The 23,725-nt window shown below is 40.5% G+C and overlaps 1 protein-coding gene across 2 annotated transcripts in view; it reads left to right on the forward strand.

Moving 5' to 3' along the window:
* HECTD4 (HECT domain E3 ubiquitin protein ligase 4) overlaps positions 1-23,725 on the forward strand; it is a 5,422,508-nt gene that overhangs the window by 5,157,430 nt on the left and 241,353 nt on the right. For both annotated transcript variants that reach the window (XM_044068422.1, XM_044068423.1), the window contains exon 70: positions 14,196-14,351. In XM_044068422.1, coding sequence (XP_043924357.1) covers positions 14,196-14,351 — 156 coding nt within the window. The remainder of the gene's footprint in view (positions 1-14,195; positions 14,352-23,725) is intronic.

Genomic DNA, 23,725 nt, shown 5'->3' on the forward strand with positions numbered 1-23,725 from the left:
AAATATGATAAAATGATGCCCATGTCTGCTGATATCAGGCAGATGTTATACACACATTTTTTAACAGCTTTTGACCATAAATCCTGACCCCGTTTTGTACTTATTTTTTGACAGATTATAATCCTTGTCTCCTTCCCTCCCTTAGCCTCTGGCTCACGTATAACTGATGTTCACATCTTGTTTTTAGTGGCTGTCTTCTAGCCTAATAGTTAGTTGTAAATCTTATGGTGTGACAAGCCAATGTTAAGTTGTCATTCTCACCTTCATTCTTGCTGGATGGGTTCGGAACCGATCCCCGGCTCCGACTCGGCCTATACTATAGCTCAAGAGCTATTTTTACCGGCTCGAGGCAAACCTATAACCCACAATACCATGTGCTAACTCCCCAGATCTCATTTGCCGCTTCGCTGCGAGGTTGTCTTTTTTTACCGGCTCAGGTCAGTAAGAGATTTATTCTATTTAACTAAAATTTCAGGTAGTTTCTCCAGTTAGTTACCCTTGTTTAGGTCACTAATAATTGTACAACCCTTTTTGTAGCCCCTTTCCCTTAGGTTCATAGGTTCATACTAGGCTATCTGCCCAAGGGCATTTATAAGCCTAGCCCATAGTTATGTAGCTTTCGCCACCCCTTTAGTTTGAATAAAACTATGCCTATTATTTTGCTGTGCCTCTGTCAAGCAGTGACACTGAAGTAATCCCTGGGGTATATCTGCGATCTCCCATCCATTGGTCAAGATTCCTCTTGAACAAGGCCAGCGAGGTGCTCTGCCTCACATGTACCGGGATTTTGTTCCACAGCATAGGGAGTCTCTGGGTGATGAATCTGTCTCTCCAGCACGTTCTATTAATAACCGTGTCAAGGTTTAAGTCTCCCGCCCTTGTGGTTCTGAGGATCTAGATTTTTGAGGTGAAGCATATTCATCAAATCTGGGTTTGACATGGCCTTATATGTCAGGCACAGGTCACCTCTGAGCAAGCGGTATGAGACTGAATAGAGCTGGAGTTCTTTCAGTCGGGCAGCATAAGACATATTTTTGAGACCCTTTATCCTTTTGGTGAGGAACTTTTGGGGCCTTTCCAGCTGCTGCAGGTGTCGGGTCAGATACATTTCGAATGGGGCATTGTACTCAATCATAGGTCTAATGAGTGATGAGTACAGGGGGACGATGACCTCCCTTGATCTAGATGTGAATCCCTTCATGATCAGGTGTGCAATGTAGAAGGTTTTCCTAACTACTTTAGCAACATGAGTGTCAAACGAAAGGCTACTGTCAACCTGGGTCCCCAAATCCCTGATGACTTCTTCTGTGCTCAGTGGATTGCCACCTATATGGTAGCTAGGGGTAACCTTGTTTTTCCCGAAGGGTATGACTATGCATTTCTTGGCGTTTAACTTTAGGCCATGGCTTTGGCACCAGTTATCCGTTTCTGTGAGGCCCTTCTGAAGGATATCTGTGTCAGATGTGTTTTCGACTATGGCGCCCAGTTTGCAGTCATCTGCAGACTTTGTCAGCCATAACCCTCCTGTGTTTGCTTGTACTTCAGAAAAGTAGATGCCGAACAAGAGTGGACCCAGGACTGAGCCCTGTGGGACACCACTTGTGACAGGCTTTGAGTCTGACATGGCTCCAGCAACTCTGACCCTGTGGGTTCTGTCACTTAGCCAGTTTGCAACACATCTTGTGATGTATGGGTTTACATTCAAGCTGATGAGTTTTTCGATGATACCTGAGTGGGGTATTGTGTCGAAGGCCTTTGCCAGGTCGAGGTAGGCTGTATGGACTGCCTTTCCCTCATCAATGGCCTTGGTGACTGTCTCGAAAAAGTCAACCAAGTTTAAAAGGCATGATCTGCCTTTGACAAAGCCAAACTGGGTTGGATCCAAAGTCTGCAAGTTCCCTATGTCTTTATTTATGAGTTCCATTATGATCCTCTCCATGGCTTTGCAGATAAGGCTTGTCAAGCTAATGGGGCGGTAATTTCCAGGGTCGGTGGAGGCACCGCCCTTGTGAAGTGGGACCACAGTCGCCGTGCACCACTCCTTGGGTACATATCCTGAGGTGAGGCTAAGATTAAACAGCTGTCCTAACTGTGGGTTTAATTCCTAATTGAGTTCGTGGAGCACACAGCTGGGGACACCATCCGGTCCCATGGATGCTGTGTTTTTTGCCTTGGAGAGAGCAGTTCTCACCTGGGCGTTGGAGATGTTTGGGGTGCTACAATCCTCTGGTATAGATATCTCTCCTTTTGGGGGGGGGGAGAAGTTTGCACTGAACCTGTCAGCCAGTATGTTGGCAATGTGTGTAGGTTCAGTAATCTTCACATCATTTTGAACTAATTCTGAGCATATCTGGGAGTTTCCTCCTAGGTTTCAAACATAGCTAAAGAAGGCCTTATGATTGTCTTTTGAGTCCTTGGTGATTTTTCTCTCAAAATTTGCCTTGGATGATTTTATGAGAGCTCTTAGCTTTTTACTTATAATGATCAAAGGTGTCTTACCTTTCAAGGATTTTGCTCTATCTTGTAGTAGCTTCCTCCTTTTGTTGTAGAGTTGTTTATGGCTGGGGTCCACCAGACTGGACGCTTGCCTTTGGTACAAAGAGTCTTAGTTTTGTTTGGGATTGCCTGATCCATGCAGTCCTATAGGTGCTGGTAGAAGGCATTTGTAAGTGATTCAGCGGTTTGAGTAATGTTTACCACTGGCTCAGGGGCCTTAAAGGAGACTACACTAGTTTTTAGAAGTGTGAAGTCGGCTTTTGAGAAGTTTTTCACTGTGGTCTTTTTTATTTCAGGTGGGGCGGGATGAGGACCTCCAGCGAGATTAGTTTATGATCTGATCTCACCAGTGAGGGGTATACTTCCGGTGTTGAACATTGTGATCCCATGTTCGTGATGATGAGATCAAGTATGTTTTCTCCTCTTGTGGGGATGGTGACTAGTTGTTCCATGGCATTTGAGTTTATGAACTCCAGGAACCTTTGGGCTAGAGTGTTTGGGCTTGAGTAGTGTTCCCAGTCTATATTAGGGTAGTTGAAGTCACCTAGTATGATGGTGTTTGGAGATACATTTATCCCCTCCAATGTTTTCAGGAAGGCCATGTGAGGTTCCTGAGTTTGAGAGGGTGGCCTGTAACATGCTACAAATTGCAGAGCAGTCTTGCCTATGGTTAATTGCACCTGGATGGTCTCCGATGCATCGTGCGTTGCCACCAACCTTGAGGTGTGGGTGTCCTTTATGAATATGGACACCCCCCCCCTCTCCTTTCTTGGTGTTGTCCAGATTTTGGGGCCGGAAAGCATGATATGAGGTGAAACCTGATAGTGCTGGGGTGCTCTCAGGAGCCTTGAACCAGGTTTCTGTCACAGCACAGACATCGATGTTCTCCATACTGAGAAGGGCCTCGAGTGCGTGCATCTTGAGATTGAGACTTCTGGCATTGAGCAGCATTACCCTTAGTTTTTTTCCTTTTTTGTGTTCTAGGGTGGTAGGTTTAGAATTTGAGCCTTGCCTAAAAAAGGCACTATGGGGTGGCAAGAGCCTTTGCCAATATCCGGAAGCCCAGGGGTGACAGGTGCAAGCCGTCCCTTGCGAAGCAGCGTGGCTTGTCCAGCATGTCATCCCAGGCAGACAGACATTGGATTCCCTTTGAATGACACCAGAATTTAAGCCAATTATTAAAGCTGATCATCTTATCACTGTATTGTGGCATCATTCTAGGTGAAGGTAGGATACTGCTCAAGGTCAGGGTCATACTTGCCTGGGCTACATAATCAGAGAGCTCCTCAATGTCTCTTTTCATGTTGTCCAAGGAGGTACGTCTCAGGTTGTTGACACCAGCGTGGACAATGACTGAGTCATACTTGTACCTGCTGTTGAGAGACCTGAGTGCTTGCGTTATGTGGTGGATTCTAGCGCCCGACAGGCAGCTTACTGTGACCTTCTCCTTACTCAGTCTGGTGAGCGGGACGTCAGTGTGTCTGACTATGGAGTCACCAATGACGAGTGTGTCTGGCATTGTGTTTGGCCTTAAGGGCTGTGACTGTTTGACACTCTGACTGTGTGGTCTATGTGTTGGATCCTGAGGTGGTAGTTGTTTGGGTGTCTGCTTTGGTGGCCTCTGCTGTTTTGGTAGATTTTTGATCAGAGCCTCCGAGTATGTCTTTGTGTGATTATGTGTATGATTTGAAGTTGTGATGGTACTATGTGTGACTGGGTATGTAGTGTGTGTGGTTACCTTCTCCTCCTGTCTGGTCTTGCCAGTCCTATGTTGAGAGAGCTCAGCCTCCAGTTTGGCCGTATAGTTGCATCTCTCGCATGTATTTGTGTTTTGTGGGAGAAGGAGAGGATTGTCTGTGTACATGAGGCAATTGTAACATTGCCTCAATATTCCCAGGTTCACCAGTTGAGCAGGAGAGGACACTAGCAACTGATCCCTCGACATACTAGAAGTAATAGATAAAAAGACTTACAAAGGACTCCGGGGGATGTGGGTTATAGGCTGGTGGGGTACTATCTATAATAAAAGTGCTTTATCAAGGTGCATGTACTGTAGGAGTAAGTGCTAGGCTTTACAGATAGAGAATAGTCTACTTGGGAATCAAGTAGAGATTAACTTTTTAGTTATAGGATACGCTGGTTAGATCAGCAGTACAGTTCGAGGAAGGTAGTTTTAAGGGAAAATTTGAAGAGTGGAATTTAGGTGGCCCGAATAGTTTAACCTTGTTTGCCCGCTGCTGCTCTTGTGTGCAACAGTGGCAACTCCGCGCTAACGCGTGCTTTATAGCAGGGGGCTGGAAAAAACAGTAAATGACCCAAAATAGCCAACGAATTACTAGTTGCTGTCTCTAACCACTCCTCTGAGGACAAACAAGCAGCTCAGTACTCCCCACTCCCACTGGTGAGTAAAGAAACTACCTCTGGCCACACAAGAAAATGGAGGAACACAGGAACCAAATACAAAGCCCCAGGGATCAGCAAAATCTGATCACTGGAACAACTAGCTAGGAAAGTTTAGGAAAGGAGAAGTATTTTTTTGGGTTTTTTTGCAAACAGACAGAAAAAATACAGTAAATGCTTTGTTTTTCGACTAAATTGCTATCAAAGGCTGGTACACTTGAGTGTATTAGCCTGTTTGTTACTTTTAAGCAAAACTTTAGCCAACAAGTGCAATCAACAATTTAAGCACAGAAAAACAGGAAAATCAGATAATAAAACAGTAATATAGGCACAAACAGTAGTCGAAAAGCTCAAAAGATCGAAAAATGCAAAATAAAATGTTTAAAAAATACTTATAATCAAGAAAGTCGCTTTTTCTGCTCTCTGCTGGCTTAGGAACTCTGCCGGGGACCACGAGGAGCTATGCCAAGTTCTCTAATGCCAGAAAAGCCCGCCAAAGCGTGCTTTATAGCAGGGGGCTTTACCTTAGTTTTCCCCACCCCTTACAGTGTCTGTGTGTGTGGGTTTTAGTCAGTTCCCTTAACTTTCCTAATTTAAAGTTGAGTGTGTGTGTGGACTGACTGTGTTTACTGTGGATAGGACTATGTCCAAAGACACTATGGTCTTGGGATTCAAGAAGTGTGACTCGTGTTGTCAGAAAATGTCTCTGACTGACGGTCACACTTCTTGTGTCTATTGCTTGGGGCCTTTACACCTGCAGGACCCTTGTTCCGTCTGTCACGGGTTTAGTTCAAGAGTCCTGCAGGAGCGACGTAATAAGCTCATCCTAAGGGGCTTGTTAAAGCCTGATGACTCCCCGTCCAAGTGTGGCTCGGGGAAGTCTTCAAAAACTGCCAAACCCTCGGCTCCAGCTTCTGAGTCGAGGGCTGGCATTATCGAGATGGCTCCGACATTGGTTCCATCCGGATCCGAGGTGGGTAAACTGATATCCGCTCCGAAACCAGCATCGGAGCCGACCCCAGCGTGCAAGCGCTCTAGATCCCCCTCGATAGACTCCGTCCGATCAGCTCCAAGATCCCCTCTCCTATCGGAGCGGAGTCATAGGACTCACTCATCTAGGTCATCCAGGCTCTCCGATCACGACATCGAGAGGGTGGTCAGTAGGCTCATAAAATCTCAGGCACTAGCCCAAATGCTCCAGAGCCCATCTCACCAGACTGTGGCTCCTTCGGTACCGCCATCGATTCCTCCTCCGACTCACCTCTCGAGTTTGGAGCCAGAGTTTGTCGGAACCGTAACCTTACCCACGTCGGAGCCGATACTCCCACCTTCGGCTCCGGTGTCGTTGGCTCCGACCTCTTCATTGGTTCCGTCCGTGGAGAGGTCCGGGCGCCGGGACTCCATTGTCGGCTCCGAGGGGGCGAGTGGCATCGGACCCTTGTCCGACCCCGCTCTCCCTCTCGGAGCTTCGGCTCTGGTTAGTTTGGCCCCGACATCATTCTCGGAGCTTTCTCTGTCGGTGCCGGGGGTGGTTCCGGTCTCTTCGGAGCCAGGACTAACTTTGGTATCTGATAGGGGAGCCTTCGAGGTAATGAGCGTGCTGGACCCAGTGTCCACTCCAAGGTTAAGTTCTGCAGCTCCTCCCTCTACAGTGCCTGTTACGGTCTCTGGCCACCCTCCTATATCTGACAGCAGAGATCCGAAGCGTAGGGTACCCACCTTGGGTGTCTCCTCCTCTTCCGAGGGCTCCCCTGAAGTTTCAGAGGAACACCCTAGAAAAAGAAAGTGCAAGAGGAAGCACATAGACTGTCCCGAGTCTGTCACGTCAGACACCGACTTGGATGAGTCGGAGGGTTCCCCCAGATCCCCCTCTGAGGATGTCTCTTTCTCAGACATCCTAGAGATCCTAAAACAGAGGGGAAATTGGTCCACTCTCAAACCTTCCGAGGACGAGTCGGTTTACCTTGACGCTTTTGGATCTCACCCTTCCACCTCCTGGGTGTCTCCCCCTTTCGACCCACTAATGGAGGTAGTGGCTAGAAAGGCGTGGGCAGCTCTTGACTCAATGGAACCTACCCCTAGGAGGCCTTCTAAATTTATTTCTGCACCAGAGGACAAGTCCTTTCTCACCAAAGGCATTTCAGTTGATGCTATGGTGGTAGCAGCAGCCACTAAGAAGGAATTGGCTGATCCTTCTGTACCTGTTCATCCTCCTAACAAAGAGTCCAGGGCCATGGACAGGTACAGCAAGCGGACATTTGCTTCAGCAACCTTTACTATGGGATTGCTGAACTATTTATTTAATTTCACCCGCCTTCAGAGAGACCTGCTCAAAGAGCTGGGTGTAACGGTACAGGATCCTTCTGCTGCGGGGTATCAGGACAAGATAAACTCCCAGCTGGCCACCCTGAACTCCATTGTTAACTCCTCTATGCGGCTTATCTCTTACGCAGCCGATGGAGCGAGTAGGGCCGCTGGCACAGGTGTTGCGTTGAGACATCATGCTTGGATGCGACTCTGTAACGTTGCCAATCCCTTCAAGGCATCCTTCACCAACACCCCCTTTGATGGTTCAGAATTGTTTGGACCTCAGGTGAAGAATACCCTCACCAGATGCGAGCAAGATGGTAAGACTCTCTCTGCCGTGGGAGTCCATTTTTCCACACCTTCTAGACCTTATCCTAAGGGACAGAGAGGTGGAAAGATGTGGTTCCACAAACCACAGGGAGTCGCGCCTGCCGCATGTGGTGAATTTCCCCCTAGAGGCAGAGGGGGGAATAATAACAGATGCCGCCCTAGGGGCAGAGGGGGTCCACAGAACTAGGGTTCCAGGGAATCTTTCCCTGACCAGCCCTTTCAGCATCCCTAAGAAGCTGCCCGACTGTCTGCCTTCGGAGGCAGTCGGGGGAAGATTATCTCTGTACCCGGAAGCCTGGCAATCCCTCTCCCAAGACACATGGGTACAGAAGATCATATCCGAGGGTTACAAAATTCCCTTCACTTCCCCTCCGGTACAACCGCCAAGACCCCTACCAGACGTACCACCCGCACAAAGGGGTCAGGCTCAGCTAGAAATAAAAAAGCTGTTAACAAAAAGAGTCATCCAGGCAGTCCCAGCAGATCAGCTAGGATCCGGAATCTACTCCAGATTCTTTTTGGTACCAAAAGAGACTGGAGACCCATTTTGGACCTCACCAGATTGAACAACTCTGTACAAAAGACAAAATTTCAGATGGTAACACTGCAGTCCATTCTACCCATTTTGGGCAGAGACAACTGGATGTGCTCCTTAGACCTCCAGGACGTGTACTATCATATAAAGATACACAGGAGCTCCAGGAGGTTTCTCCGCTTCCGGCTGGGAGCCAGTCATTATCAATTCAGAACCCTGCCCTTTGGTCTCACCACAGCCCCCCCGGGTGTTCACCAAATGCTTGGCAGTGGTCATGGCTCACCTGAGACAAAAAGGATTCCAGGTGTTTCCATATCTAGATGACTGGCTCATTTCCGCTACCACCAAGCAGCATCTTATAATGGCCAGGGATTACACTTTTCAACTTTGCAACAGTCTAGGTATTTCTATAAATTTTGCAAAGTCCTCCTTGTCGCCTTGTCAATGTATAAACTTTATAGGCATCGTATTAAACACCACAGAAATGTCTGCAACATTACCACCTCAGAGAGTGTCAGACATAAGGCGGAATGTTCAGTCCCTGTTTCAGCCCAACAGAGTTCAAGTCAAGCTAGTATTGAAAGCGTTAGGCCTCATGGCAGCGGCAATTTTTCTACTCCCATTAGCCCACTTCCACATGAGGCTCCTTCAGTGGATGCTGTTTTCTCAGTGGTCCTTTCAACAGCTACCAATGACTCACAATATTTTGATAACCCCCTCTTGCAAGAATCATCTCTCCTGGTGGATGGTTTCCCCTCAGCTATTTCAGGGCAGACCCTTTGTTCTCCCCACCCCAGTTGCCACGGTGACAACAGATGCCTCCCTGATCGGGTGGGGGGGGGGCATTATCAGGGCAGGACGGTCCAGGGCACATGGCAACAATCAGAACGCCACCTGCACATAAATGTCCTGGAAATGAGGGCGGTGCTTTTGACGTTGAAAGCCCTTCAGAGCTCTCTTCCCACAGGGACTATAGCAATTCAAATGGACAATATGTCTGTAGTATGGTACATAAACAAGCAGGGCGGAACAAAGTCCTACCCCCTATGTCGAGAAGCACTCAGACTTTGGCAATGGGCGATTTCCTCTCAACGTTTTCTGATAGCAATGCACATCCCCGGGAAGTCCAACGTCATAGCGGACAGATTGAGCAGAACTATCCTCATGCCTCACGAGTGGTCTCTAAATCAAGCGGTAGCAGACAGAATATTTCAGAAGTGGGGCCAGCCTTGCTGCGATCTTTTCGCAACTCCTCAAAACAGCAAGTGCCTCGACTTCTTCACACTCTTTCCTCTACCAGGCCATCCCCCCAGAGACGCTCTTGTTCACGTTTGGCCCCGGGGTCTTCTATATGCCTTTCCTCCCTTGCCATTGATCCCACAATTAATTCAGAAAGCAACCGCATTGAGATCCAAAATTATCCTCATTGCCCTGTTTTGGCCTCGACAAGTATGGTTTCCATTTCTGCACAGTTACCTACTGGAACAGCCTGGGCATCTGGAACCCCTTCCGGATCTGTTGACTCATCTCACGGGCAAGCTGCATCAGTCTCTTCATTTCCTCAACCTCACAGCTTGGTTGCTCCACTTCCAGCCTTAGCCAGGCGTCCCCTTATTTCTCCTCCTGTTCGTGATATCATTCTAGCTTCCCATAAGTCCAATACTAGGAAGACATATGCGAGTAAATGGAAGCGTTTTTCGCTTTGGGCACAAACTAAGTCCCTAGATCCTTTTCATGCACCCATTCATAAGGTTCTAGATTTTCTGGCGGAGCTTTTTCATTTAGGATCATCGTCGGCCACTATCAGGGTACAATTAGCGGCCATTGCTAATTTTCATGTTGGGCTCTCAGAAGCAAATATTATGTCCCACAAACTTTGTAAAGCCTTCCTCAAGGGCATCTTTTTGCTTAGACCTCCAGTTAAAGATCCACCTCCACAATGGGATTTGAATTTAGTTCTAACCTCATTGATTCTGACTCCCTTTGAACCTGCAGCTTCTTGCTCCCTCAAGCTTCTTTCTTGGAAAAATCTGTTTTTAGTAGCCATAACATCTGCCAGAAGGGTATCGGAACTTCAAGCTTTGTCGGTCCGTCCCCCTTATTTGGTCTTTCACAAAGACAGGGTAACTCTCAGAACAAACCCTTCCTTCCTACCGAAAGTGTCCTCGGAAACCAATCTAAACCACTCCATTGACTTGCCTGTCTTCTTCCCAGACTATGCTAAGAGGGCTGAACAGAAATTACATTCATTAGATGTTCATCGCCAATTACGGTATTATCTAGACAGGACAAAACAACTCAGAAAGTCAGACCAGCTCTTTCTCTCTTATGCTGCAGGAAAGAAAGGGCTTCCGGTATCGAAGGTTACTCTTTCCAGATGGTTGACATCTATTATTACCTTTGTCTATGAGTTGAGAGACAGGCAACTTCCGTCTAGGCCTAAGGCTCATTCAACCAGGGCACTATCAACATCAACGGCATTTCAAGCAAGGTTACCACTAGATGCCATATGTGCAGCAGCTACATGGGCTTCCAAACATACCTTTATTGCCCATTACAAACTTGATATAGCCTTCAGAAATAGAGCTGACTTTGGTTCCACCGTACTCAGGAGTCTGTTCCATTGAGCCACCCAGGACTAATCTGCTAGGGATGCTGTCCCATCCAGCAAGAATGAAAGCGAGAATGACAACTTAACATTAAGAAGTTATGTTCTTACCATAACGTTCCATGTTAGTTGTCTTCTTCTCGCCTTCTTTCTTGCGTCCCTCCCTCCTGCCCCCTAGCCTGGATAGACTTCAGGTCTCTGAGTCCTTCCATTTCTGGAGATATAACATGTTACAGTTTCCCAGTATCCTTAATGTTACTAGCAGGGAGCCCGTACTTGCAAATGAGGATTATGATATTATGATATTATATTTATACTATGTCTTAGCTTCCAAACAAGATCTGGAGAGTTAGCGCATGGTATATTGTGGGTTATAGGGCTGCCTCGAGCCAGTAAAAATAGCTCTCGAGCTATAGTATAGGCCGAGTCGGAGAAGGCGAGAAGAAGACAACTAACATGGAATGTTATGGTAAGAACATAACTTCTTATTCTTGGTCTTTCATCTGCTAGAATCTTTCCATACAAATTGAGTTACTCTCCAAGATGGTGTATGAATTCTTCTTGAATCAGAATGTCCTTTTGCTGGTTTATTTATTTATTTATTTTTTACATATCAAGAAATATGTGGTTTTGAACACACTGGTTAAATCGAACAGCTTGGTTTGATCAAATTATACTGCTGCTTTTTCCCCATGTTTTTGTGTCCACACTGTCGTTTTATTGCTTCACTTTGTGTTATAACAGATGGGCAAGGCCTCTTTCTGGTCCATTTCAGCCACATTCTACCAGAATGTGACAGCTTTTCATGCATGCTTCAAATGAGTTTCAGTCTAGGAAACATACCGCTCAGCTATTCATAATTTTGCAGAATGTCATGATTTTTGTCTTATGTTTTGGTCTGCTCCTCCTAAAGTTTGTGTTTTTTCTGACAAAGAGAATTGAAGTTACTAAACAGTGGCAGATATTTGAGTTTAGCTTCATAGCCTTCAAAAAATGCATGATAATGCAAAACCTGTTCTAATAGCTTTCCAAGTTTTTAAGAGCAAAACTTAAAATTTTCCCCGATTTTGGACCTTTGACCCTAATTGTGTTTGGCTTTGCCTGCAATTGTTTTGCTAAGAAGTTAAGAGGTATGCTAGGAAGTCTTTATAGTAGCTACCTGGTCCAGAATTTGTTACCTTTGTCAGACTTTATAACTTGGGTGTTCTTTGCAGAGTCAAAACTGTCTTTGACTGGGTTGTCACACACAGCTGACTGGGATACAGATACCAGTCTTCCTTGCCCAACTGCTGGAGAATTATCTTACATAGTTTTTTCATGACTTCTTGTTTGAACTGTCCCAAAAGTGTAGATTGGTATGTAGAAATGTGCTGTAACTGGAACTAAAGATCTAGTTTTCCACCCTTTCTATTCCAAGAGAGTTGCAGGAGTACAGGTGTTTTTTGGCTTTTTAATTTTTAGCCTTCCTTATTTCCTTTTTAGAATTTCACACTGGTAGGAAACAGCTGAAAAGAAACTGGGTAAGACTTCCTAAGAATACTGTGACATTGACAATGAAAGGCTTGGTCTAAAAAGGTTAAATTGTTTGTAAAGTCTTCCAGACAAGGTTTTCCTGATGGTGTGGTACTCTGAATAAATAGTTAGGACATTCTGGGTAAGAAGTTATTGATGATCTGGAATTACGGGAGGTGTCGTCATAACAACTTTGTCTAGGCAACTGTCTTGATGAATAAAGTGTATCTTTACAGCTTTGTTCTACAGAGGTGTGTAGCCACTCAGTTGGTCTGCAGTGCATTTACCATCTCACAGTTTGGCGCAAAATGTCTGTAAGTGGCACTACCATCACAGAATCTAGATGTTTGAAATTTGCTTAAAAGTCTGATTTTTAACAATCCAAATATGAAGACATCTTCAAAAGAAGAAAATAAAAGGGTAGCATCTGAGCAAAATGTATTTAGCATGAATATATATATATATATATATATATATATATATGTATATATGTATATATATATATATATATATGTATGTATGTATATATATATATATATATATATATATATATATATATATGCAAAATGGGAGTTGTTTGTCTTGTGTTTTATTTCGTTTATGTCCACAATGGTAAAACTGTGCTTTTGTACTTCTTTATAAACAAATAGGAATAACTTAAAAATATGTATTTAAAGCAGATGTATTGTTTAGTATAATAGCATTTATAATTTGAGTGGTGCAATTGTAAATATGTACCCCGATGTGGTTTATAAATTATCAAAGCCTACCAAATATGTATGTTTTTTTTCCAGATATGTGAAATATACAATGTAAAAGTTGTTAATTGCTAAGCTGCTTACAGTTTGAGTGATGTTTCATTTAAATTAAAATTTTATTGACAGTGAAAATAAACAAAATGCATATTTCTGTTTTTCCCCAAAATGTATTTCAAGCTTTCATTTGCATAAATGAAATGAGACTGACTAGCTGTGAAATAACTAGGTTATCTTGTGCATTTGTTTTTGACCTCATGAAACCTAACTCTTGACCTCACCACTTTTGGTAAAATTATTTGGATTCACAGATAAGTGATAAAAGATTAATTTATATCACAGTTGTAAGTGCATTTTAGTAAAATATAAGCCAAAACTTATAATTCATGTAAGTATCAAAATTACTGCATCATAAACTGTGAAGTTTATATTTGAGAAATACATATTAAACTAAATAAACTACACATTAGTATCTTATACAAAATTTTATTTGTGACATGAAAATATTGCAGGGTGTCACTGTGAAACAGCAGATAGTGTTGTCACCTCACAACAGGAGAGGTTCCCCAGTTCGATTCTCAGCTGGGGTGCCTTCTGTGTGGAGTCTGCATGCCCTGCATGTATTTGTGTGGGTTTCCTCCGAGTGTATGCAATAGGTGAATTGGACAATCTAAACTGGTCATTGGTTCGAATGTGTGGTGTCAAGGAACTACAGTGGCAGGGCTAGCCACCCAACTATGTAAACCTTGACTCTAGATGATTGTCACTGTTGAAGTGACACCCTGACCCCTTGTGCAAAAAATGGGAAAAGATGATGAAAATATTGCACTACTTTATACAGTGTAACAGCTACAAATTCTGAAGTGCATAGATTGGCATTATTTTCACCTCATACTAAATGTCAGCCTGCTGTTTCATCTGCATTCTCCACCTCTTTTTATCGCTGTTTTTTCTGTCCTTTTACTATAACCCACATTAATGCAGTCTTGTTTCATTTTGAGAAAGGCATGTTCTGCTTTTCATTGTAATTCCAAGATTTTAATTAACAGAAAAAAAAATAAAATGTCTTGTTCTGTCATTCATTGGAACTACAACATTTCAGAAGACTTGTCTTTTTTTTTTTTTTCTATTTTTATAAAATAATACAGTGCATCGTTCAGTAGGAATCACTGTCACAGTTTCAAGAGACTTTAAATCTTCGAGTAAAAATTGTAAGGAAACTCAACTGAAAAAAATTGCTTTCTATTTCTAGGTGAGATCCGATCTTCTGAAAATTCTTACTTCTGCCAGGCAGCTAGACAGCTTGCTTCTGTACCATCTTCTCAGCTCTGTGTTAAGCTTGCTAGCGGAGGGGACCCAACATTTGCCTTTAACATCCGCTTTACAGGTGAAGAGGTGCACGGAACAAGTAAGTCAGATTTCCTTAAGCTGTAAAGAACAGTCATGAGATGTATTAACATTTTGTAGATTTAGTTAAGCAAGTTAAAGATACTTAAAACTTGTACATACTATTTTCAATGTATGTTTTAACCTTTTCAGATTATCATTCAGTGTCAATATTTTTACGTTAATGAGAAACAGAATTAACATGTTGTTATGTACATCTTAATCTTGCTACCACTTGTGGTTAATAGTTTTTTTTCCACTGCAAAAAGGCTAAGAATTTATGCACTGGTAAGATTCTACTAGTTTAGTATGTTATTATGTTGTATTGGCATGAAAGCTGTCCCTCAGCTTTAAAATACAGTGTAACTTGGGGGGTATTTGGTGTAGCATATTGGTAGAAGAAATGTCACTTTTAGCTGTAGCAGTTCTTAAGTACAGAGGCAAAATGAAAACTTTTCTAACAGTTTGTTCATTGTCAGTGTTGGTTCCTGCTTCCTTCTTATATGTGGAAGGTGTATTGCTTGTTTTTAGTCTTTTGAAGCTTGGAAGCTCATTATTGCTTACTACAAATTGCATTGATGTATTTTAGATCATTTGCTTGTCTTACATATTCACGAAGGTTATCGCATACTAGAGGAAGAGAATATGGTTATAAAGTTTTTCTTAATGATCGTCTTTTCTTTGAGTTATTCAATTTATTTTATCTAAGTAGGCAGGCTGTGTGAAAGACCCTTTTAAAACATGACCTGGGTTCAAAGACTGAGTATTCAGAGCAGAACTGAAGCTCATGTAAGGTTCTTAAATATACTCTGTGAACTCTCCATAAACAAGAGCTCCGTTATTATGGGAAACTTTACATACCCCCTTCAATTAAACTGGCGTTATGTGCACTTCTAGTGTAGGATATACCAAAATGTTTTTGAATCTATTAAATAAAAACTCCGTGGATCAGATTACCAGACACAGTAGAGGACGTAATATTCTTGGACTAGGATTTTTGAATATAGCATCACTGTATACACATTCCCGGGTATTTCCTTCCTCAATTAAGTCAGATCACAAGCTAATAACTTTCTCCCTCAAAATCTCTAAACCCACTTGAACCAATATATCATAATTCACGGATTTCAAACATACAAATCTCATTAAATTCATGATGAGGTTTTTAAATGCCCTTATAGTAGCATTATGTCATACATTGACACAGCAGATAGCTTTGCAAGGGAGTTCTGTGCCCATTTAGATAAATGCATACAACTGTCAGTCCCATCCAGATCAACATGTATTGCGAAACTTAAAAGCAAATTACCCTGGTGGTTCATCAACATATATAAAATCTGCAAAAAGAAAAAAGCTTTTAAAATGCACAACAGATCAAAAGACCCAGGACAAAAAAATGTTCAGAAAATTTGACCAAAAGATTGAAAACGAAGTCTACTAAAGCTGCCCCCGAACTAAGGTTAGCATCTGAAGTGAAGAACAACTACAAATCCTTCTTTAGCTATATCAAGAATCTAAGAAACAACACTCTTACCAGATAACCCACTGGACAATGCAAGTACACTAGCAAGCAAATTCATATATTTTACTTGAGATGACTAGCTAAAGCCCTTCCTGTGCCTGAATCTATCACACCTTCCATTATCGCAGTTTCCAAGATGGAGGCACACTGATCAGTAGCTTAACAGTGTGAAAAAAGAAAATGAGACATAAGGGCCAGAAACTCTGTGACTTTTAGTAAATTCAGTTACTGTCTAGTAAGTACTCTACCTTGATGTCAGCAAAAAATAAATCAAGAGAGTTTGTAAGAAAATCGCTATAAAAGGTGAAAAGAAAGCAGTGTCCTGGAACAATCCTGCAGCTATTCAACAAAAAAAATTTCATGCTGCAGCTTTAGTGCAAGACATGGCTCCCAGTATACTAGAGAGGAAAAAAGTCTGATGTGCTAAGAGCTGCTTAAAATAAATGAAATATGGAGTATATCAACTCAAATAACAAAAGGTTGGGAAATGGAAGATGTTTTAAAAAGATATTCATCTGACCTGATAAAACCGAAAAAATCAGAGGTCGAAGTGGCTGAGTTTGAGACTGCTCAGGAAGAGATGTTTCAAAAAATGGTGGAATTAGAGGACAGAGCATGAAGGGGAAAAATGAGATTTTGTGGTGCACCAGAGAAACCGAAATGAACAGACTGTGTTAATTTTATGAAGGTACAAATAAGCAACTGGACTGGAACTCAACTGCAGTATTTTTTAAATGAAAGGGGCACATGTATGTGCCAAACCTGGTCATGGTGAAGTACCTAAGACTTGTATTAGTAAAGATGCACTCCTACCAGCAGAAAGGGTTGATCCTGACAAAACTCTAGCAGAAGAGCAAAGTATTAAAAGATGGAGATAGTAGAGTGTTTGTAGAAAATGACAGTTTACTGTACACCAGTCAGAAGGGAATCAAATTTATCCAGCAGTCAGGAAATGTCAAGTGGTGGGTGTGAGATTCAAGCTGCTGCATCCAGCTATCTTTAGAATACTTTTTTTTTTCTTGGAGGATCAGAGTAATTGTTTATGCAGAACAGGACAAGGAGGACATAGAAAATGTGTTCAACAGTAAGTGAGCCATGAGTCTGAAGGGAAGCTCATAAAGAGACTTTGCAGTGAAACCCTTTCCAGTGTTCCAAAGGAATATGCTTGAAAGTCAGAGAAAAGCACAGGAGTTGACTAGAATAATCAGGAGTACCTTGTAATTTAACTGGAGTCTGAAGTTAGGAGATGCAGATGAACAGGAAGAAGAACAGTAACACAGAAATTAATGAATAAATGTAGATTAAAAGCATCAGTCTTATTTGTGAAATATGATTGCATAAGAAAAAGTGGAAAGAACAGAGTTTTGTTGATGTTGTTAAACTTGTGAAGAACTGAAAGGCTTTTGTCCAGTTTCAAGTTGTTAATGTTTTAAAGGACACTAAAGTAAGGGAAGAGGAAGGAAAAAGGTAACTAAGCAAAACATTTTTTCTTAATATTTTTACATACTTTTCTTTATATAAATTACATGTAATTTAGTAAAGCATTTTCAGATACTGTTGTATGTGATAAAGATATTAAAGTAAACGGATTCCTTTTTTCTTTCTTTTTTCTTTTTTAGTATTAAAATGTAGGCATTAAATGCTAAAAGAGAAAAAAGGCAAGACAAAAGCATGTTTAAGTTAGTAGGCTGTAGTCTTGGGCTGTTGAGGGTGGGATGGGGTGTAAATGTACACAGATCATAATATATGTAGAGCTAATATGTTTTCTCTTACTTTTGCACTGGCGAATTTCTGGATTAAGGCCTTTGGTTTAATCTAATAACCAAATAAATAAGGAAATAAGAGAGACTAAATATATTGAAACATTTTCCTTTAGCAGTAAGTGTCCAGCATGACTTTAGAAGCCTGCAGCTGAGGGCTACATTTTTCTTATGTTTCCATGAAGACAAGATGATTATAGGGAAATATATATATGGTTTCTTTGAGGCTAAAAGTTAATGTTTTCTGAAAGTGTGTAAGTTGTTTTTTCATATCTGGGGCAATAAAGATAGTAAAAGCACAGACGGTGATTAGTGTAAGTATGAACAGAGGTAATTGCATGCGTCTTGGAATGGATAACCTTAATTTTAGGGCAGATGATGCCTGTGTGTGTGCAGCTGTCTATTTGGGACCATTTTTTAGGAAGATTAAACTTCATTGAAGAGGTACATAGTTGTGTGTGTGTGTATTAAGTTTGTAAGTTATAGGAGTGTTCTGGAATGTGTTTTTGAGGGTTTTCATTAAAACAAAAAGTCTTGTAAAATTGTAGGATCAAAAGGAAATGACAAGAAACAACTCTATAAATCATTAATCTGACATTAGTGGATGCATGTATCACAAAAGCTTGAAAGAGACCTGTAAAAAACTGTCATATATAACAGGTGGAAATAATAACCTCTTATCATGGCAACACTTTCCATATTATCTTGAAATGTGAATGTTCTCACAGGTATAGGCAAAAAGGAAAGAGTATTGAATTATATATTACGAAATGCAGACTGGAAATAGCAATGCTGTGGGAGATAAATTTGGAAAGTACTGAGAACGTGAATTTGGTAAAACATTTTGGGATAGATGTTCAGCAGAGTATCAGGAGCAAAGGATAAGAGGAGTATTTATATATTAATTGCTAGAGGAGCTCCAATAGAAGAGAGAAAAAAAAAAGATAATGGTAGATGAGCATTTGTAAGGGGCTATGGGCAAGTGATGAGGATTATGCTGGCATGAATTTATATTCCACCATAAACTGTTATTATGGAGCTTAAAACATTTTGGGAGAAGTAATCAGCAGGGAATATTACTTGTAGATAGGGGCTGTAAGGATTGTAATGTGATTTGCAAAAGTGAGGATGTATTTGGGGACCTACAATGGAAAATATAACAAACTGAATGGTAGATTTCTGAAGAAATTGCTGAAAATATTTGGTATAGAAGACATGAATTCAGTAGTAGGAACTTGCATATCATTTTCTAAGGTACAATAACTGAGCTAGACTAGACAGAAATTATATTTTGCAGGAACATGTGCATTTAATTTAGAGCCGTGGATCACATCCAGTAACTGCTTCAGGTCATGGACCAATAATAACTAAGATAAAAAAGCAGGATAATGAAGTAAAAAATTAGACACCAGTACTTCCCCACCTATCTGTTAAAAAGAAAGGAAATGAAGAAAAGGGTAGTAGACGTTACTCGGAAGTTATTAGAGAAGATCGAAAGTTCACCAGAAGCTGTGGGTAGTGAAAGGGGTAAACTGAAAATGGAGTTTAAAAGTAGGTTAGAATGAAAGAAAGAAATAGTAAAGAAGTAATAAGAATTACACCCCAGACTACAAAGCCAGTGGAAAAGATGCCACCAATTTTGTATTAAATAGTTTATACACACTGAATAACACTGGTGCCTCGGCACAGCCTTCCTGGAGTTACAAAATATGCCAGACCATGCATCCATATATATATATATATATATATATATATATATATATATATATAAACTATCCAGTAATATTCTTCATCACATTTAACATTTTTTATTTAATCCAGAAAATGTAAAGTGTCTTTAATATAAGAATTTAACTTAACTACATAGTTCAAAAGATAGGAATGTAAAAAAAAGTCGTATATTATTGAGAAAATAATTCTGTGCTGCTACTATGGGTCTACCTGGGGGGGGGGGGGGGGGCTCACATTTTTTATGCGTCTTTGGCAGACAATAGAACTTAGCCATTGAGCTTCCTTCTACATTAAATTTATTTAGGGCATCTTTTCTTGTAAAATAGCCCAATCGTAGGCCTTTAGCTACTAGTTCTTTAAAGTTCATTATAGCCTGATTAAAAACATCAATATTTACTGCCCTGTATACTTGACCATCAGATAAATGGTCCATACACATTTTCAGGTATTGTTTCCAGTGCATAGCAACAATTTTTCTATCTTTACCTGAGGGTTTTATAATTATGTCTGATCTTTGACCTAAATTTAATAAAGACAACCATTTATTCTTATTCATATTATACAAAATGTCTTTTGTCTCGGAAGAAAAATCTTTCAGAACTTTCTCTAAACTAAGCATCTTAGAAAATTGCAAAATCACCTGGTTGGTAAATGCAGGCATAAAAGCGCTAGTATAAGTAACCATTTCAGTATTTAAAGTGCAATATGCATTAACATTTTCAGCTGTTTCAATTGAAGAATCACAGGAGAAGAAATCCAGCAACTCGTCTTCACTTGCAGATGCACTGTCTTCATTAACTGACATACTTTCACCATTACATTCAAAGTAATTAACCAAGTGCAACTTTCTTATCAACTTAAACACTTCTGTTTTAATAAAATCTGCTGTAGGTAGAGCTGTTGGTATAAACTTTAAACCATACTTCAAAACACATATTTCAGTTTCACTTGAATCAACCCCAGATAAATTCACAATACAATTATTCAAATCACATTTTTTTATACTGCTAACTACTGTGCAAACATGTTTAAAATCAATATTTATTCCTTTTATTTTGTTGTTTGAACTGTTGAAAGTCTCCGTTACCTTCATACCGTCGTTTAAAGTTGTTTTGTTGATTATAGCCATTCTGCTGTCTTCCCTGTTGTTTCCCTTGGCCCCAAAACATATTATTTGTGTAATTAGGTTATTGTGGAGCTGGCAAAGGTGGATAGTCTGTATTTTCATTATCAAAGCCTGCAGAAGTATTAGTCCATCTGTAGAGGCAAAGGAGACATTTTGGTGTTTCTTAAAGTAATAATTATTTAGAGTGGCTGATAAAGGTCAAACAGGAAGAAGTGCAACTGCAGAGTGCTAAAGAGGAAACATGGGAGTACTCAAGTAATATTCATGAATTTAGAAAGAGTGTTGTTAACTTATGATAACTCGAGAGCACAAAAACATTTAGCACAACAACTTTGGCAACAGAAAGTAGAAAGGGCTGTTGCTAAAGTTAGGGAGCCTATAACAAGAAAAATAACTAGAGATATTAGAGATATTTCAGAAATTTTATGAAAATTTGTATAAAGCAGATAACTGTGGAAATCAAAAAAAAGCAAGCACAAATGGAAATAACTTATTGAAGACTTAAATATGCCAATGTTAGAGATACATGAGGTTCACAAGTTAACATAGGAGGGGAGGAGGTGAGATAAAATGGTGATGTATAACTAGTCTGCAGGAAAGTCTCCAGGAATAGATGGTGTCCTGGTGAAAGCTTAGAAGCTAGAAGGAAAGAAAGTGATAAAGATCTGGAAGGTTTTGTTAAGCATTATTCTAAAAGGATGGGAAGCACTAACAGCTTGGAAAAAGCTGTAGTGGCTATAATATCTAAAGACAGTAAAGACTCATCAAATTCAGCTTCATATAAGCCCGTTTCAGTTTTAAATCATGATTGGGAGGGTGGCCTAATGGTTAAGGTGTTTGCCTTACAAATGCAAGGTGCAGGGTTTGAGTCACACAAGGGATAATTGGCTAGGCTTAAAATGACTCACAAGAGCAGTTAGCTTAGTACTAACCTATGAACCTGTTATAAAGTGTTTATTTCTGTAATGGATAAAAGAATGTTAAAGGTGTTGCCACAATTTATAGATGTGGATCAGTGTTTTTTTTTCCCCCGAGGGGAAGCAAACATTTGGCAACATTAATAGAACAATGATGATCCAGAGGGAAGCAGAATGTAAGAAAATACCAGTGTTGTTGGGGGGGGGGGCTTTATGTAGGAAAAGCATTTGACAGAGTAAGCTGGGATTTTATCAGCAGGGCAATGGATGCATTTACATTCCCTGATACAGTAGTAAGGCTAATTAGGAGAATATATGAAACATCAAAGGTAAAAATCTAAGTGGGAGTGTTCCTCTTATAAATTGTGTCTGAACAGAGGAACCATGCAGGGGTGTCCTCTTTCCCCTTCGTTATTTGCTTTATGTTTAAAGCCATTGGCAAAGAAAATAAGGGACTTGGAAATTCAAACATGCAATTAGTACGATAATCAAGAAAAGTTGGCTTTATTTGCAGATTATTCCTTGATAAAACCAGAAAAGAGCCTCTCAGTGTTGTGGAACATTCTGAGACAGTTTTACGTTTTTTTCAGGATATAAAATTCAGGAAGATAAGACAAAAAGGCTTTAGCTGTAAACTGTGTACCCACACATGAATTAGCTCAGCAATGCCCATTATTTATGGAAACACGATAAAATTGAATTGTATTTAGAAGTATGAGTTAAAAACTATTCTGTTATGGCAGCTAAGGATATGTGGGAAGAGACTAAAAAAAACTGAGAAACTGGAAGCTCTTGTCAGTGAGTATGGATAGCAAGAAATGAGCAGTAAAAATATTTCAGTCCTTTTGTTTTTATACAAAGGTCAGGCAAATTTTATTAACCAGAAGAGAAGTTATGAAGTATTCAGTGAGTAAAGAGCATAAGTGATATCCTTAATTGATTTAAAAAAAAAAAAAAAAAAAGAGTGCAAGACCTTCCACTGAGGGGATTCCATAGCTGACAGTTCCCATGTCTGAGTCAATTAGTGACTGGCTAAACTGCAATGTGTGATTTTTTTCAAAGTATCCTTTAAACCAAGAGATAGTAATAGGTCCAAAGTTGAATTTATGTAGATTTAGTGTGCGCGCGTGTTTATGTGTTTGTGTGTGTGTGTGTGTGTGTGGGGTGGGGGGGGGGTCAGCTGCTTTTAAATCTGTTGTCATATTGGTAAATACACCTGTTTAAGGAGTTCATTGTTGAGGTTACTGTGTATTTTAGCTAAGTGCTACTATGGTTCTGCAGCCTCTCCTAAAATCATGATGGACATCACAAAGACAGCTGTATTTGTTTACATTATCAAAAATGTGGTTATATATATATATATATATATATATATATATATATATATATATATATATATATATATATATATATTCAGAAGTCATTGTTTGTGAGGGTAGATTAGCAGCAGTAATAGAACATTAGTATAGAGGTAAGAAAGAGAGAGAGGCACTTAAGTAAAGGAACAATTGTAGCATGTTTGAAACAAATGGAGACTAGTACTTATAATTTAACTAATATTCTAAGGAATGCAGGAAGGTTTATACTTAATATAGTCCATAACTTTTCTTATTCATTTCTTAAAGCCGTTGTAATTCTTTGAACATGATTTCTGTGGAATAAAATGTCTGGCAGATTTATGACAAGGGATTTTTCTGAGAGGATGGTTATTCATTATTTCCTTAGGGAATATTGGTTGTGATACACATTATTTATGATTGATACTAAAGAGGTTAGTATGTATTTTTATATTCATTTGCTATTAGCTGTTGAAATGCATTTTCTGAGCTTGGGTAGTCAGTGGTATAGTAGTTTAGCTATTTGATGACTCTCCAGAATAGTTTTGGAGTGGGTGTGAGGGCGTAGTAACATCTTGGAATTTTATTTGTATAGCCACTGTCATGGCTGTATGGACACTCCTTATTTCTTCTTAGCTTTCATTCTCTCTTTTCTTCAGTATGCTGTTGTAACTAAATATATGTTGTTGCTGTTTGTGGCCTTTCATGAGCCTAGGTCATGTATAAAAAATATTACTAAGATAAGTGGCTTTGCCTAAGCTGTTGTTTATTCTGTATGGTTTACACAGCTCACTGAATGTATGGTGAAGATCACTGTTGGTTGGATGTGTTATTCAGTTTTCCTTATCAGATCTCTTACTGTTATTAGGTTTTTGTCTTCTTTGGTTAACCAAGGGTGAGCTGTCCCTTGATGCATATATGTGTTTGAGGGAAAAGGGAAATGGGTACCTTGAAGGACAGAAAGTTGAGAAATCAAGTGAGGCATTGTTTGGGTTTGTTTACA

This window comes from Protopterus annectens, chromosome 4.part0, assembly GCF_019279795.1.
Source record: "Protopterus annectens isolate FY-2018-M chromosome 4.part0, PAN1.0, whole genome shotgun sequence".
In the NCBI taxonomy this organism is placed as follows: Eukaryota; Metazoa; Chordata; order Ceratodontiformes; family Protopteridae; genus Protopterus; species Protopterus annectens.